Below are 12,567 nucleotides of genomic sequence, written 5' to 3'. Positions count from 1 at the left end.
AATCGCTGAAGGAGACAGAACTGTCGTCTCTGAGGAATGAACTGGACTCTACGGGATCCCTGGACGCCAACGTGAACTCTCTGATTTAACGTAAAAAGTGCCGCAAAGCTCAGCGTCTGACGGAGAATGAGCTCGTCATCCTGGGAGTCGTTTCACACCTCGTCAAAAGGTGGAAACAAAGTGATCCAGAGAACAGCGCCGGCGTCTTCGTCTCTGTGGTGAAACCAGCAGAAGTGATTACTCTGGACCGTCACCTTCGAGGCAGCAGTGGATATTTTTGGGTTGTGGACCAAACGAGACGTTCCAGGACGTCGTCTTAGGCTTTGAGAAACACCGATCCACATTTTTAATTTTACAAAATCGACTAACAGAGACAAAAACAGATGAATGGATCATGAAAATAAAGGTGATTTTCTCCCACAGTTCCTCTCTTTATCTGTCCCGTGTCGAGCGGCGTTGGACTGACATGGACGTGAGCGTGAAGGTGTTTTTGTGAGGACCTCAGCCACCTGAAACACTCACTGCTTCAGTTTGTTTCAGCCGGAGGCCACGATGACCGCAGAGTCCACAGCGATAACTTACGGATGAGGGAGTAAATCAAAACGGACAAATTGGAAAGAGTGAAGTATTTCCTGGCAGGAGGCGCCGAGGTGAAAATGATTATTGGTTTGATTTCCAGCTCTTCTTCTTGATGGACTCGGGCCTCGTCACAGCTGGCAGCTCCTCTGATGTGGGGAAACTACAACGTCGACCTTGGGAAGTTCCAGACCGGCCGGGCGAAGCCATCCATCTTCCCTGTCCGTCTCCGTGTCTCCCGCTCATTTAGGATTTAAGACGGAACCAATAAAAGCCTGATGGATCTGATTTACATGCCGCGGTTAAATACGAGGAGCGTTACAAGGATGTGACGGAGGAGTGACGGGGAAACAGGCGGAGGCTGGTTTGAAGGTGAGAGAAAGGGAGCTGTGGTGGCTGGATGGAGCAGGAAGGAGGTGAGGAAGAGCTAAAGAGGGTTTGGAAGAAGGAAGGATAAAAGAGAAAAGACAATAAGCAAAAGGAAACGAAAAGGAAGTGAGGAGGGAAGAGTAGTAAGAATAAAGGAGGTGAGGAAGAGCTAAAGAGGGCTTGGAGGAAGGACGCAAAGGAAGGAAGGAAGGATAAAAGGAATGAACGAGAATAAGCAAAAGGAGGAACAGAAAAGGGGGAAGAAGGAAGTTTCAAGGAAGAAGGTGGAGGAATACAAACATAAAATAAGGGAAGAGGTATGTGGACAGGTAGGAGAGAGGGAAGGAGACAGGAAAAAAGATTTCAGGAAGGAAAATGGCAAGAGGAAGTAAGAGTTAACAGGCAGGAGAGAAAAAAGGACAATAAAGAAGAAGAAGAAGAAGAAGAAGAAGAAGAAGAAGAAGAAGAAGAAAGGTGACAGAGGAAAGAGAGAAGGCTGTAAACGACGAAGGACAGAACGGAGGAGGAAGACAATAAAGATGGACGGAAAAGTCAAAGATGGAAGGAAGCAATGAAGGACACGAAGATGGGGAAAAGGAAACAGGGAAATATGAAGGGAGGATTAATGAAACACAGGAGGACAAGTGGAGGGCGGGGAGGAGGAAAAGGTGATAGGAAGGGAAGGAAATGAGGACAGAAGTGATGAAGAATGTGAAGAGGAACAGAGGAGCATAAACAAGGACAAAGACGGGAAATGTGTCTGAAAAAAGGGAGTGAAGACGAAATGAAAAAAGGAGGGAAGGAAACGACTCAGCCAGTCTGAAGGAAAGGAAGATGAAGATGAAGATGAAGATGAAGGATGATTTCTGTTTGTCATTCAAACGTCCGGCTGAGTTTTTTCCCTCTCAGTGTGAAGCTCAGCGGGGCCGAACACGAGGCCCCGCAGCCCCGCGGCCCCGCGGCCCCTCCATCAAACTGAAGCCCTGAGCGAACGGACGCAGTCTAATGAGGCCGCTCGCTAACGAGCAAAACAAGAGACGGAGGGGAAGAACAACAACAAAGAGATTAAAAAGAGCCGAAAATGATCAACAGGCAGGACGGAGACGACCGCAGGCTGCATGTCCAGCAGCTCAGTGTGTCCTCTGGACAGGAAGTGACACATGACGACGCCCCGCCGCCAGTTTCACAAAGTCCAACTTCATTTTAGAGGATTTAAAGCGTCACACACGGAACGACAGCGTGCTCTAAACTGTTTATGAATGTTTAGACTGAAGCTCTGCTTAAAATGATATCTGTTTACAGCAAACACAAAATACAAACTGTTGTTCACGTTTAGAGAGCGAGCAAGTGACAAGTGTGAGAGACAGGCGTCTAATTCCTGATTACACAGCCAATCTGTGCCATGAACGCACCAAAACATCCGATTTGACCGCGTGAAGAGGGAAAGCGCTACTTTTGGAAATGTGCAAAATGTGTGCAGCTGATCTGCTGTCACGTAGTTTCTGTAGTCAGAGAGGAGCCGACAGGCTGTTCTGCAGCGCACCGTGACAAGACTGGCACGATGTTTTACACAAAGGACGGAATGAATTCATGCTTTACGTCTGCCGAATTTACAACAGAGGACCATTAATTAAGAATCTGTCTCAGACAGTTTCACAAAGTTTAGAAAGTTTCCCTTAACTCAACAACTTTCAAAAATGTGTGATTTTTAAAGGGAGTCTGGTGCTGATCTCCTGCCGCCTCAGATCTGATGTCAATGAGGAGAAGAAATTCAAAGCACAAAGATCAGATCACATTTTGATTTTAATAGCAGGAATAAATGACGTCTGACGTCAGGACGTCTTGAATCTGCAGCTTTGACTTTCACTGTTCTTTGTTTTCAAGTCCTCAAACTTTCCTGCGATATTCCTTAAATGTCATCCCTCACACTGGTGATTGTCCCGCCATGACAGGACAAAGTGTCTGCTGTGATGAAGACACATTAATCTCTTTATCCAATAATGTATTTGGCTTCAGCAACAGGTGTTTTCGACCCGTTCAGCTCACCTGTGCGTCTGCCTGCTGAGATGATCTGTGTGGCTCTTAAACTCAGCGTGAATGATTTCTGTCTGTGAGCCTCGAGACGAGAGGAGACTTCCACCATCACGCATTAACCACCAGCTTTTGTCATACTGTGTTATAACCTGACACACACTCTGATGAGGATGATGATGATGATGATGATGAAGATGACACTATGTTTGACTGAATCCACCGGGGAGGACACAGAGGAGGGAGACACCGATGACAGACCAGAAGAAGACACATGGAAACACTGAGTGAGTCACTCTGGATCTGATGCTGTCCTACACCGAGAATCAGCCCACTCCGACTTCCTCTTCCTCATCTCTTCCTCGTCTGAAGCTGGTGGTGTTTCCTGGCACCAGGTACAGAGGACGACTCTTCACCACGTTTCACATATTTAAACTCAGAATTTGACTCTGATCATGTGGAAGACTGCTCACTCTTTTTTGTTTTCTGAGTTAGTTAATGAAGAATGAATATTAAATTTAAGCACTTTAAAACTCTTCTTCTTCATTTCACTGCTGCCAACACCAGCGTGTACCCCACTTTCATTTTGAATCTTGGTGATGTGAAAATGCTAGCATTTGTCATGCTAACACGATGACATGTTGATGTTAGCATGCTAATTTTTGCTTTTAGCTGTAAGCGCAAGCTTTAGCTGAGGCTGATGGGAAGTCATTCGTTTCGGAGGCATTTGGTCACAACGTTAAACCCTGAAACCAACATTATTTAGTTCTATATATTAGTTATTTATTTGTTTTGTTTGTGAGAGGCCGTGGACAATATTCCACAGAAATGCTTCATTTGATGGATTGTGTACCAGAGTTAGCTTAAGGCTAATTTTCATCTGCAGGCCTTTATTAAAACATGCAGTCACAGATAAAGATCACGAGTTACACATCACACACGACATGTCAAAAACTGAGCACTAACAAAAGGACATTCAGGTCCACAGCGTACCTGTGGACATTTAGGACATTTACAATCCTTCCATGGACAAACAAACAGAGTCTCTTCAAGACCAGGATCAACACAACGCTTCAGTCCAGGATAACACTGGAATAAAGCGTCTTATGGAAAGAAACAAATGACAGACAGACACAGAGCAGCGTTCAGTACAAACACTCAACCACAGACCTGAATGGATGGATGAATGAATGAATGAATGAATAAATGGATGAATGAACGTGCAGCCTTTGGGACACGGTCACGGTATTCAGGAACATCTGAAGAAATACTTTTCAAGCTGATTCAAGGCCTTTCAAGGACCCTGAATTCTTGCTAAATGCTTTAAAAACAAACTTTTTTCACACCTGAATGAACAGGTGTTACTGGCTGCAGCTCAGGGGAGTCGTCAGCTCGCCCCCTGCTGGCCTGAAGGTGCACTGCAGCAAACGTTAAACCAAGGTTCAGCCTCACTCTGGGCTTCTCGTCTGACGTGTTTTATCTTTCATGTATTCTCCAGTGCTCAGACTCTTGGTTTGTGCCTCTCTAACACTCCTCACATCCTTCAGGGCCTCTGCTCGGCTTCTGTGATCCGTCCATGTTTCCGCTCTCCAATAAATCCTCCCTAGAGATCAATTTCTGCTGTTTGTTGCTTCTCCTCTTCTTTACTCAAACAAAAGTCTACCATTCTTTCCTCTCACACATTTTAATTTACCCTCCTGGACGGTTTCTAGTGCCGAAATAAAACATTTTGCATGTTCATGAAACTCCAAACTCGTCAGATTTGAATTAAATTACATTTCTGCGTCACTCTGTTTCCTCTTACTCTGAGCTGCTGCTGCAGAGATCTTATTTTCCTGCAGTGAATGTTTCATCTCACTCCTGTTTGTTTCCGTGTTTCTCTCACGCACGCACGCACACACACACACACACGCACACGCACACACACACACACACACACACACACACACACACACACACACACACACACACACACAGACACAGACACACAGACCTCCAAATCCAGCCAAACTCTCCCACCTTTCCTCCCAGGAAGTGCTGCGAGTGCCTGCATCAGCTGTTATTGTAGTCAGAGCGGGAGACAACAGAACGCAGCCTGCAGCGTCGTCTGGCATATTCAGGTCACTCTGCAACAACCCAACAAGTTTCACCAGGAGCGCGGCGTCTGAGGGAGAGCCCACAGCAGGACTCAGACTGTTTGGACTCTTTCCTCCTTCGCAAAAATGAGAAATTCTTTACATTCATGTCAGAAGGACGGCAGCAGTGACACCACGAACACAGGCACGGGATGAACGTTTCACCTGATCCTGGTCAGGGCGGCGGCATGGAGCGACCCTTCAAACTGAGACTGATCAAATGTTCGACCCGAAACAATCAAAATTAAACTTTTGTGGTGCATAAAGTTCAACAGCTTGTGTCCTGCAGTCCAGCACAGGTGTTCGTAAAATGGCGTGAACCGAGCCGAGCGCCGGCGGCGGCCTGTGGATGCGTCAGTTCTTCCGGACACACCGTCGTCCTCTCTGCCGGAGCCACACATTCACCAACAGCAGCTTGGTCACGTTTACTTCCTGGACCTGCACCTCCTGCTTAACGTACTGTGTGTGTTCCTGCCACCTGGATGACGCGCCGTGTGTGCTACACCTGTGCGATGCTAACATTAGCCGCATGGGGTGCAAATGAATTCAAACAATATCAAAATACGATGACTCAGCACTTTCTGCAGCAGATGTAATAATGCAGTAATTTAACCAGAAAGAACGGCAACACATTTCTGCACATTTCTCCATTTCTACCTGAAAATAACATGACAGGAAGTGAGACTTTGAATACCAGACACTAACCACCTTTTGAGGACGTCTCAGGCCCAATGCATGCTGGTACATGTAGGCACTTTGGAGCATCCCTGACATGTACAAGCAGGACACAAAGATCTGATCATGGAGCCGACGTGCTTCTGAGATTATGGAGTTCCATCATTTCGTAAAGTCGTGTTCATTCCACTTTTTGATGCGTCCTCTCTAACAGGATGGACTCTCCAGACAAGGGGTCCGCGAGGCGTTGGACCGAACTGGCCATCTCCAGGCAGACGGCTGGAATTTTTTTTTATTTGGACGAGCAGCAGCAGGAGGAGGCCATCTCTCATCTGGCCGCTCAATAATTCAACACAGCGGCGGTCCGCATGAAGGCGAGCGGGGAGCGGCGGCTCTCTGATGTCCGTGCACAGAGCCGTGTGTTATGACAGTGAAGACGCTGTCCCAGACTCACCCCACACACACACACACACACACACACGCACACGCACACGCACACACACACACACACGCACGCACACACACGCACGCACGCACACGCACGCACACACACGCACACACACGCACGCACACGCACGCACACACACGCACGCACACGCACACTCACACACGCACACGCACACTCACACACGCACACGCACACTCACACACGGTGACTGTGCTGCTGCAGAACGCCTGACGAAGACGATGAGCAAAAGGAGACAGAAGATGAAGACGAGCCAGTGAAAGTCAGATGTTTGGTGGCTCGTTCGATGCACTGACCTGAGACCAGAGCTTTCTCGCCTGCAGTGCAGAGTTTGTGGCAATAAAGTGAGTTTTAAAAGGCCAGAGGTCAGAGCGCGTCAGACAGAACAGGATGGAATGAGTCCAGGTGAGTCCGACCAGGTGCATGCTGGGCCTCAGAGCCAATGATACGACTGCAGGATTCAGGTACGAGCTTGTAATTAAAATACTGCGTTTCTGAGGTTGATGCTGATAGTTAAAACTGTTGACCTCAGACTTTTATTTCTGTCCTGAAATTTATTGACCGTTATTGGCCGACACATACACCTACACAGAAGTATCTGCAATAAGCTAATTAGAGTTGGATGACTGCATGAATATATTGGACATTATTGCTGGTTGGTTTCTTTTGGGTCACTTCATTTTGTTTATCTAATGATCCGCCTCCTCAGCGACAGACTGTTCAGCCAGTTAACCCAGCACTCAAACAGCGTGCAGACCAGAATACAGTCACATCTAACTCGGAAAATTAAGGGTTTATTTTGACCAAACCGGAGTTGGTGATCAGTGGAAAGACAAACGAAGACAGTTTGGGTGAGTTTCATTCTGTTCCTGTCGAGATATCTGATAAAAAAAATGTTGAGGTTTGATAAACAGACGTAGTTAAGCTTTATGTCAGACAAATCTCCTCAAAGGCCCTTCAGACACCTGCTGCTGCTCACCTGCAGGTCGACCCTGTGAGACCTGCATCACAAACAGAGGACGTTGACTCCACAACACAAAGAACTTCACAACACAAGAGCTCCATCAGCCCAACAATGTCTGACGCTGTTCGGAGAGCAATATTCATCCAATCAACACTGTGAAGTTATGGATATAACACAATTAATAAAGACAAAGGAGCACGATGCAGCTCTGAGCCGAATGAGCTTCACTGCAGCGATACGAAACGCAGTGAGATCATTGAAAAGACAAGTCAATAGAAACCAGCTTTGAGACATGATATAAAGAAATTAACAGCTGCAACTTCAGCAGATTAAATTCAATATTAATCCGATAACAGTCTGGAGCTACTCAAACTGTATTAGCTTCAAGGGCGGCCGGCCGGACTGATTTCCAGAATAAATGCAGAGCGTGTCACCGTCAGTTAGGCAGAGCGCTCTGAATCCTGATGGGATGTGAGCAGCAGGAGGCCTGCAGACAAATCGGGTCACTGGTCAGGTACAAACTAGGCCACGGACTCTGGCTCTGAAGCTACAACAGCAGACTCACAAAGAAACCCTCCGACCTCTGAGTCCAACACGCGGCTGCACACAGCGTGAGCCTTCAAAATAAAAGCCGATCATTCAGGAGAGACAGCGGTGGACAAAACATGAACACCTTTAAAACAACACGACGCGGCGCAGACTGCATCCACCAACACCGGCACAAAGTCAGATCAACGGCTCTGCCAAAGAGTTTCAACGTCAACTAAACTGAAGCTGGAGCGACCGATCGATTGGTCGATCAATGGAAATTAACCGGCAGCTATTCTGATCATCGTCTGGAGTCATTTTTTAAGAAGGGAAAAATGGCTGCAGCTCCTTCGCTGTGAGGATTCCCTGCTGTTCTCTGTTTAAGTCACTGTGAACTGAGTATCTTTGGGTTTTGGACTCAAACAAAACACGATATGAAGATTTTAAAATGGACTCTGGGAAGCTGGGACGGACAATTTTCACTTTTTTGTGCATTTCATACCTTAAATGATTAACAGATGTAGTGAGAGAATAATCTACATTAATCAGTTTTGCAAACAACAGAAATTGTTGCCCTAAACTGAAAATTACAACATGTTTTAGCATCAGTTCACATGAGACGAACCTAATAAACAGTGAGTGAAAACAGGCTTGATTCTGCAGCCTCATGAACACACCGAGTCTCCATTTTCTTTCACTTCTGAACCGTCGAACAAATCGGAAATGTTGGCGGTGCCTCAAAGAGCCGAGTCATCAGAGAGCCGACGTGAAACTGAAACTTCACGCTCGGTTCCAGAAGAAAGATCAGACCACGTTCCTGCTGTACCGACCTTCACGGCTAACCTTTCAACAGTGTGTCACAAAACATCACAGAATCTCATTTCTGATCCGTTCTTTGTGCTCTTTAATAAACACCACTTCCTACAAATCCAACGCTAATCTGAATGTCAGCTAATCTCCTGTTTTCATTCACCCTGAGACAACGCGACCCTGACCGTATGAAGCCGACATGGTCAAACACCGACGCTGATCCAGAACCAGCAGGTACAACAGACACGAAAACACAGAGTCCTCATGACACATCGTCATCTGACCCACAGTTACATTAAAATATTGATTAGAGCGGCTTGCCTTACATCAGTAACTGATGCTGGTAAATCTGCATCAGGGCTCCTCAAGTACATTTGTCCAAGGGCCAAAACGTTTCAGACATTCAAATAAGGAGAAATAATGAGGCCTAATTATTTTCCCTCTCTTACAAAATGAATGTTGTTTCTATGAGTCTATATCAGTGTGAACAGGCTGTTAAAAACATGGAAAATCCATGATGATCAATAGATATTGAACTAGAAAAAGCTCTCAGACCTCCACCAAGGAGGCATCAGTTCAACGACTAACGAATGAGTCCTGATCTCAACTCAAACTCCTCGTCAGGATCCAGGAAGCACTGAAACCCTCAGTTTCTAGCCCAGCCTGGTGGCGGCTCCAGGGAACGATCAGCCTGAGAGCTGAGAGGTTTGACGGACGGTCCATGGGTCGAGAGGATGGATCTGACTCTGCACAACAGCTGAACTATGGATTATAGACTTCTGGGCTCGTTGCAGGGGCTGACAAACTGTCAGGACAGGACGTCTTCCACTGGTGACCAATGTTAGATGAGCGAGTTTTCTGCCTTGGTGGGCAGGATGAGGCCTGCTGGCCACCAGCTCACCATCACTGCCATAAAGGAAGACTTCAGCTCGTCAGAAAAGCTGGAGATACTGGATATGGTTGTCCCTGGACAGCAAGGTTATGGAAAGTAACTAATACCTAAAGCTGTCAGACAAACATAACGGAGTAAAAAGGACAATATTTGACTCTGAGCTGTAGTGAAACGTAAGTAGAAGTACACACAACATGGAAAAGCTCAAGCACAAGCACCTCGAACTGGTGTTAAAGTACCATGTACAACACTGTGCTCCAAACTGAAGGATGTTTTTTACAATTTTCTGATGAAATAGAAAAAATACTCAAACTAAACAATCATTAGTTTGATCTCTACTTGAAACCGTGTTTGAGATGAAGGAAAACGAGGGAACGGGTTAAAAATCACCAGTATGAAGTCTCTCAAGTCTCTGTAGAAGTCTGGAACAGGAGCACAAACGTATCAAACAGACTTAAAGAGAGTTTTTCAACCACTTTTTGGGATTTGTGAATGCATTGTTCCACTTGTAGAGAAAAACAAAGCGCGATTACAAGTGTGCGAAAATCACCGGAATGATCCTTTAAGTGATCATTAATCCGGTGAAGGATTACAAAACGCTAAACTAACACAAAAACAACAAACTGTCACAGAATTAACATAACCTCTCCGTTTAATCCCCGAACACACGCTGTTAACAGCGTCGTGAAGCTAACAGGACGTTCACTTCTTCTGCACAGACGCCGTGTTTTGATTTGTAAGCGTTGAATAACAGTTATGACACTGAATCATGTCAGGCTGGCTGATGTAAACGGGGCAGTTAGCCGCGACATCAGCATCTTTCGCGCCACTGACACTCGGTTTAAACCGACCAGCAGAACCGTTCAGATCAGTCGGAGATCGTCTCTTACCTGTAGTTGTACGAGGGGAACTTCTTGCTCTCTGTCAACATCATTTTGTACAGAGAAATCACCTGGACTCTCGTGGACGCCGCCATGATGTTGCTACCAACACTGCTCTCCGACCGACTAAGCTTGAGGACCTTTATAGGCGTTTGTCCAAACAGTGCCTGTACAGAAATATGACTTTTCTGTGAACGCTTATCCTCCCGCGTTTATTTCTTGAAGGAAATATTCGTATTTGTAGATTCTGCTGTCATAAAAAGTCACTTCAAATAAAGTTTTTGAATTTTGAATATAGTTATATTTCACTAGGCACGCAGGCACGTCTCCGCCGGCTGAGTGAGTGCTCAACGCTGGTGTGTGACAGAAGGTAAGTTAGCTTTGCTCATTTTAACCTTTTAAAAGTGTACGATAATATACGACTGAATCGTTTTAATGATAGAACGATGTTGTGAGGTTGTAGCGCCAGGCTTTAGAACACAAACCGGCAGTATGTCGGGTTACACAGCGCTTCATTTCCCTCCAAAATGTCCTTGTTATGGGTCAGCATGCTAGCTGCTCAGCTACAAACACTCCTGACAGAAGTGCAGCTACAGTTAGCTTCTCTTAAGTGCTAAAGTGAGTTAAAGCGTGTATGACGCAGCAAACGACACCTGAGAAATTCGTAAAAGGGAATTAAAGTTCGTGTGGTGTTTGTTGTGTACTTTGTGCATGCGTGTGGTCACTCTGTGACCTTTCTGCGAGGTTATCTAACCTGACTGTGACCTGATGGTGACCAATAACAGACAGTAAGTGAACCCCATGAACGCACGTGATCCCAACGATCCCTTTAGATTTCCCTGAAAGTGGCCTCTAAGTTTCATAAAACACGTTTTTCATGATTTCATTACACAACAGAAATTAAATGGCTCCATACACAGCACAGCTACATTTCCAAGGTCAGTTTGTGTTGGTGTCAAAAGCTCTTTGTTCAGCTGTCTTTCATTAACATAAAGCTGTCTGGACTGACTGTATTAATCAAGCTGATTTAAGTTGAAATTTGCAAGATGTACAGTCAGTAACAATGTGTTACCCTGCTGGCACTCAACTAAACAAGTTAAGTGCTGTGTCATATTTCTATTGATCAATAAAGGCTCCGAAATGTAAGTTTCCTCACAGGAAGTTGGTTAAACATTTAAAAAAGAAATGATCAATGTGGCTGATAGCAAATCAATCGCTGTGTCTGATTGGACGTTCCTGCTCTGGTCAAACATCTGATCAATCATGTGATCACTTGATCTGCTCTCGGTGGTTACTCTGAGTGAGAGGCTTGATAATTGTGTCTTATCATGTTTAAAACATCAGTATTGATTGGATGGATCGTTTACTGGTTTTAATGGTTTTAGTGCTGAAACAATTTATAAATTAGTCAATCGACAGAAAATTTATCAGCAACAACTGTGATGATCAGTGATTAATTTCAGATGAGTCCCAAGTTGATTTCAGCTTCTCTGTTGTAATGACTTCCTGCTTCACTCTTGGAAACTGTGAAGACGTTTTATTGATGAACGGATTGATCGATCGCTTGTAGAAATAGTCGACTGATTCTTCGATCATGAAGATTAGGTGGTGGCAGCCAGACTTGGTCAGGTGATGTGTTAGAGAGGCTGACGTGTTGAGGTCAAAGACAGTCTCTGTTCTCACTGGTGGGGCCTGACCTTTGACCTCTGGGTCAGCGTGATTCAGCGGGGCCAGTGAGCAGGAAGTGAAACAGACGAGCTGACATTTGTGTTTACAGTGGAGATTTGTCTCGATAGAGAGGACCAGACACACACACACACACACAAATCAGCTGATACCAGAGACCCTGATGTGTGTGTGTGTGTGTGTGTGTGTGTGTGTGTGTGTGTGTGTGTGTGTGTGTGTACAGTATGCTCTTTAGCAGTGGATGTGTGAAAGGTCAGAGACACATCCTGTTTGTTGATGTCCTGCTGTCTTTTAGTGTAAAGGTCAGTGGCGCTGCTGTGTGTGTGTGTGTGTGTGTGTGTGTGTGTGTGTGTGTGTGTGTGTGTGTGTGTGTGTGTGTGTGTGTGTGTGTGTTCAGGTGCATGTTGATGTAGACCAGTGTGTTTTGTGTGTGTATTTGTTGGTAAAAACCCGGTTGATATCATTGATTGTCGTGTCTGCTGTTCTGGTCCAATGAGGCATGGTGTGTGTGGGTGTGTGTGCGTGTGTGTGCGTGTGTGTGCGTGTGTGAGCGA

General features: G+C 45.6%; 2 protein-coding genes across 2 annotated transcripts in view; one reads left to right on the top strand and one right to left on the bottom strand.

Annotated features, from left to right (window-relative positions):
* lyrm4b (LYR motif containing 4) overlaps positions 1 to 10,455 on the bottom strand; it is a 29,124-nt gene extending 18,669 nt beyond the window's left edge. The window contains exon 1 of the mRNA XM_076760954.1: positions 10,337 to 10,455. Coding sequence (XP_076617069.1) covers positions 10,337 to 10,422 — 86 coding nt within the window. The 5' untranslated portion in view covers positions 10,423 to 10,455. The remainder of the gene's footprint in view (positions 1 to 10,336) is intronic.
* A 157-nt stretch (positions 10,456 to 10,612) lies between these two features.
* fars2 (phenylalanyl-tRNA synthetase 2, mitochondrial) overlaps positions 10,613 to 12,567 on the top strand; it is a 92,976-nt gene continuing 91,021 nt past the window's right edge. The window contains exon 1 of the mRNA XM_076760949.1: positions 10,613 to 10,697. The gene's annotated coding sequence lies outside the window, so the exon portion shown is untranslated. The remainder of the gene's footprint in view (positions 10,698 to 12,567) is intronic.

The sequence above is a fragment of the Chaetodon auriga genome, chromosome 21 (assembly GCF_051107435.1).
Source record: "Chaetodon auriga isolate fChaAug3 chromosome 21, fChaAug3.hap1, whole genome shotgun sequence".
Taxonomy (NCBI): domain Eukaryota; kingdom Metazoa; phylum Chordata; class Actinopteri; order Chaetodontiformes; family Chaetodontidae; genus Chaetodon; species Chaetodon auriga.
The sequence above is the reverse complement of the archived record's forward strand: the minus strand, read 5'-3'. Positions and strand labels throughout refer to the sequence as shown.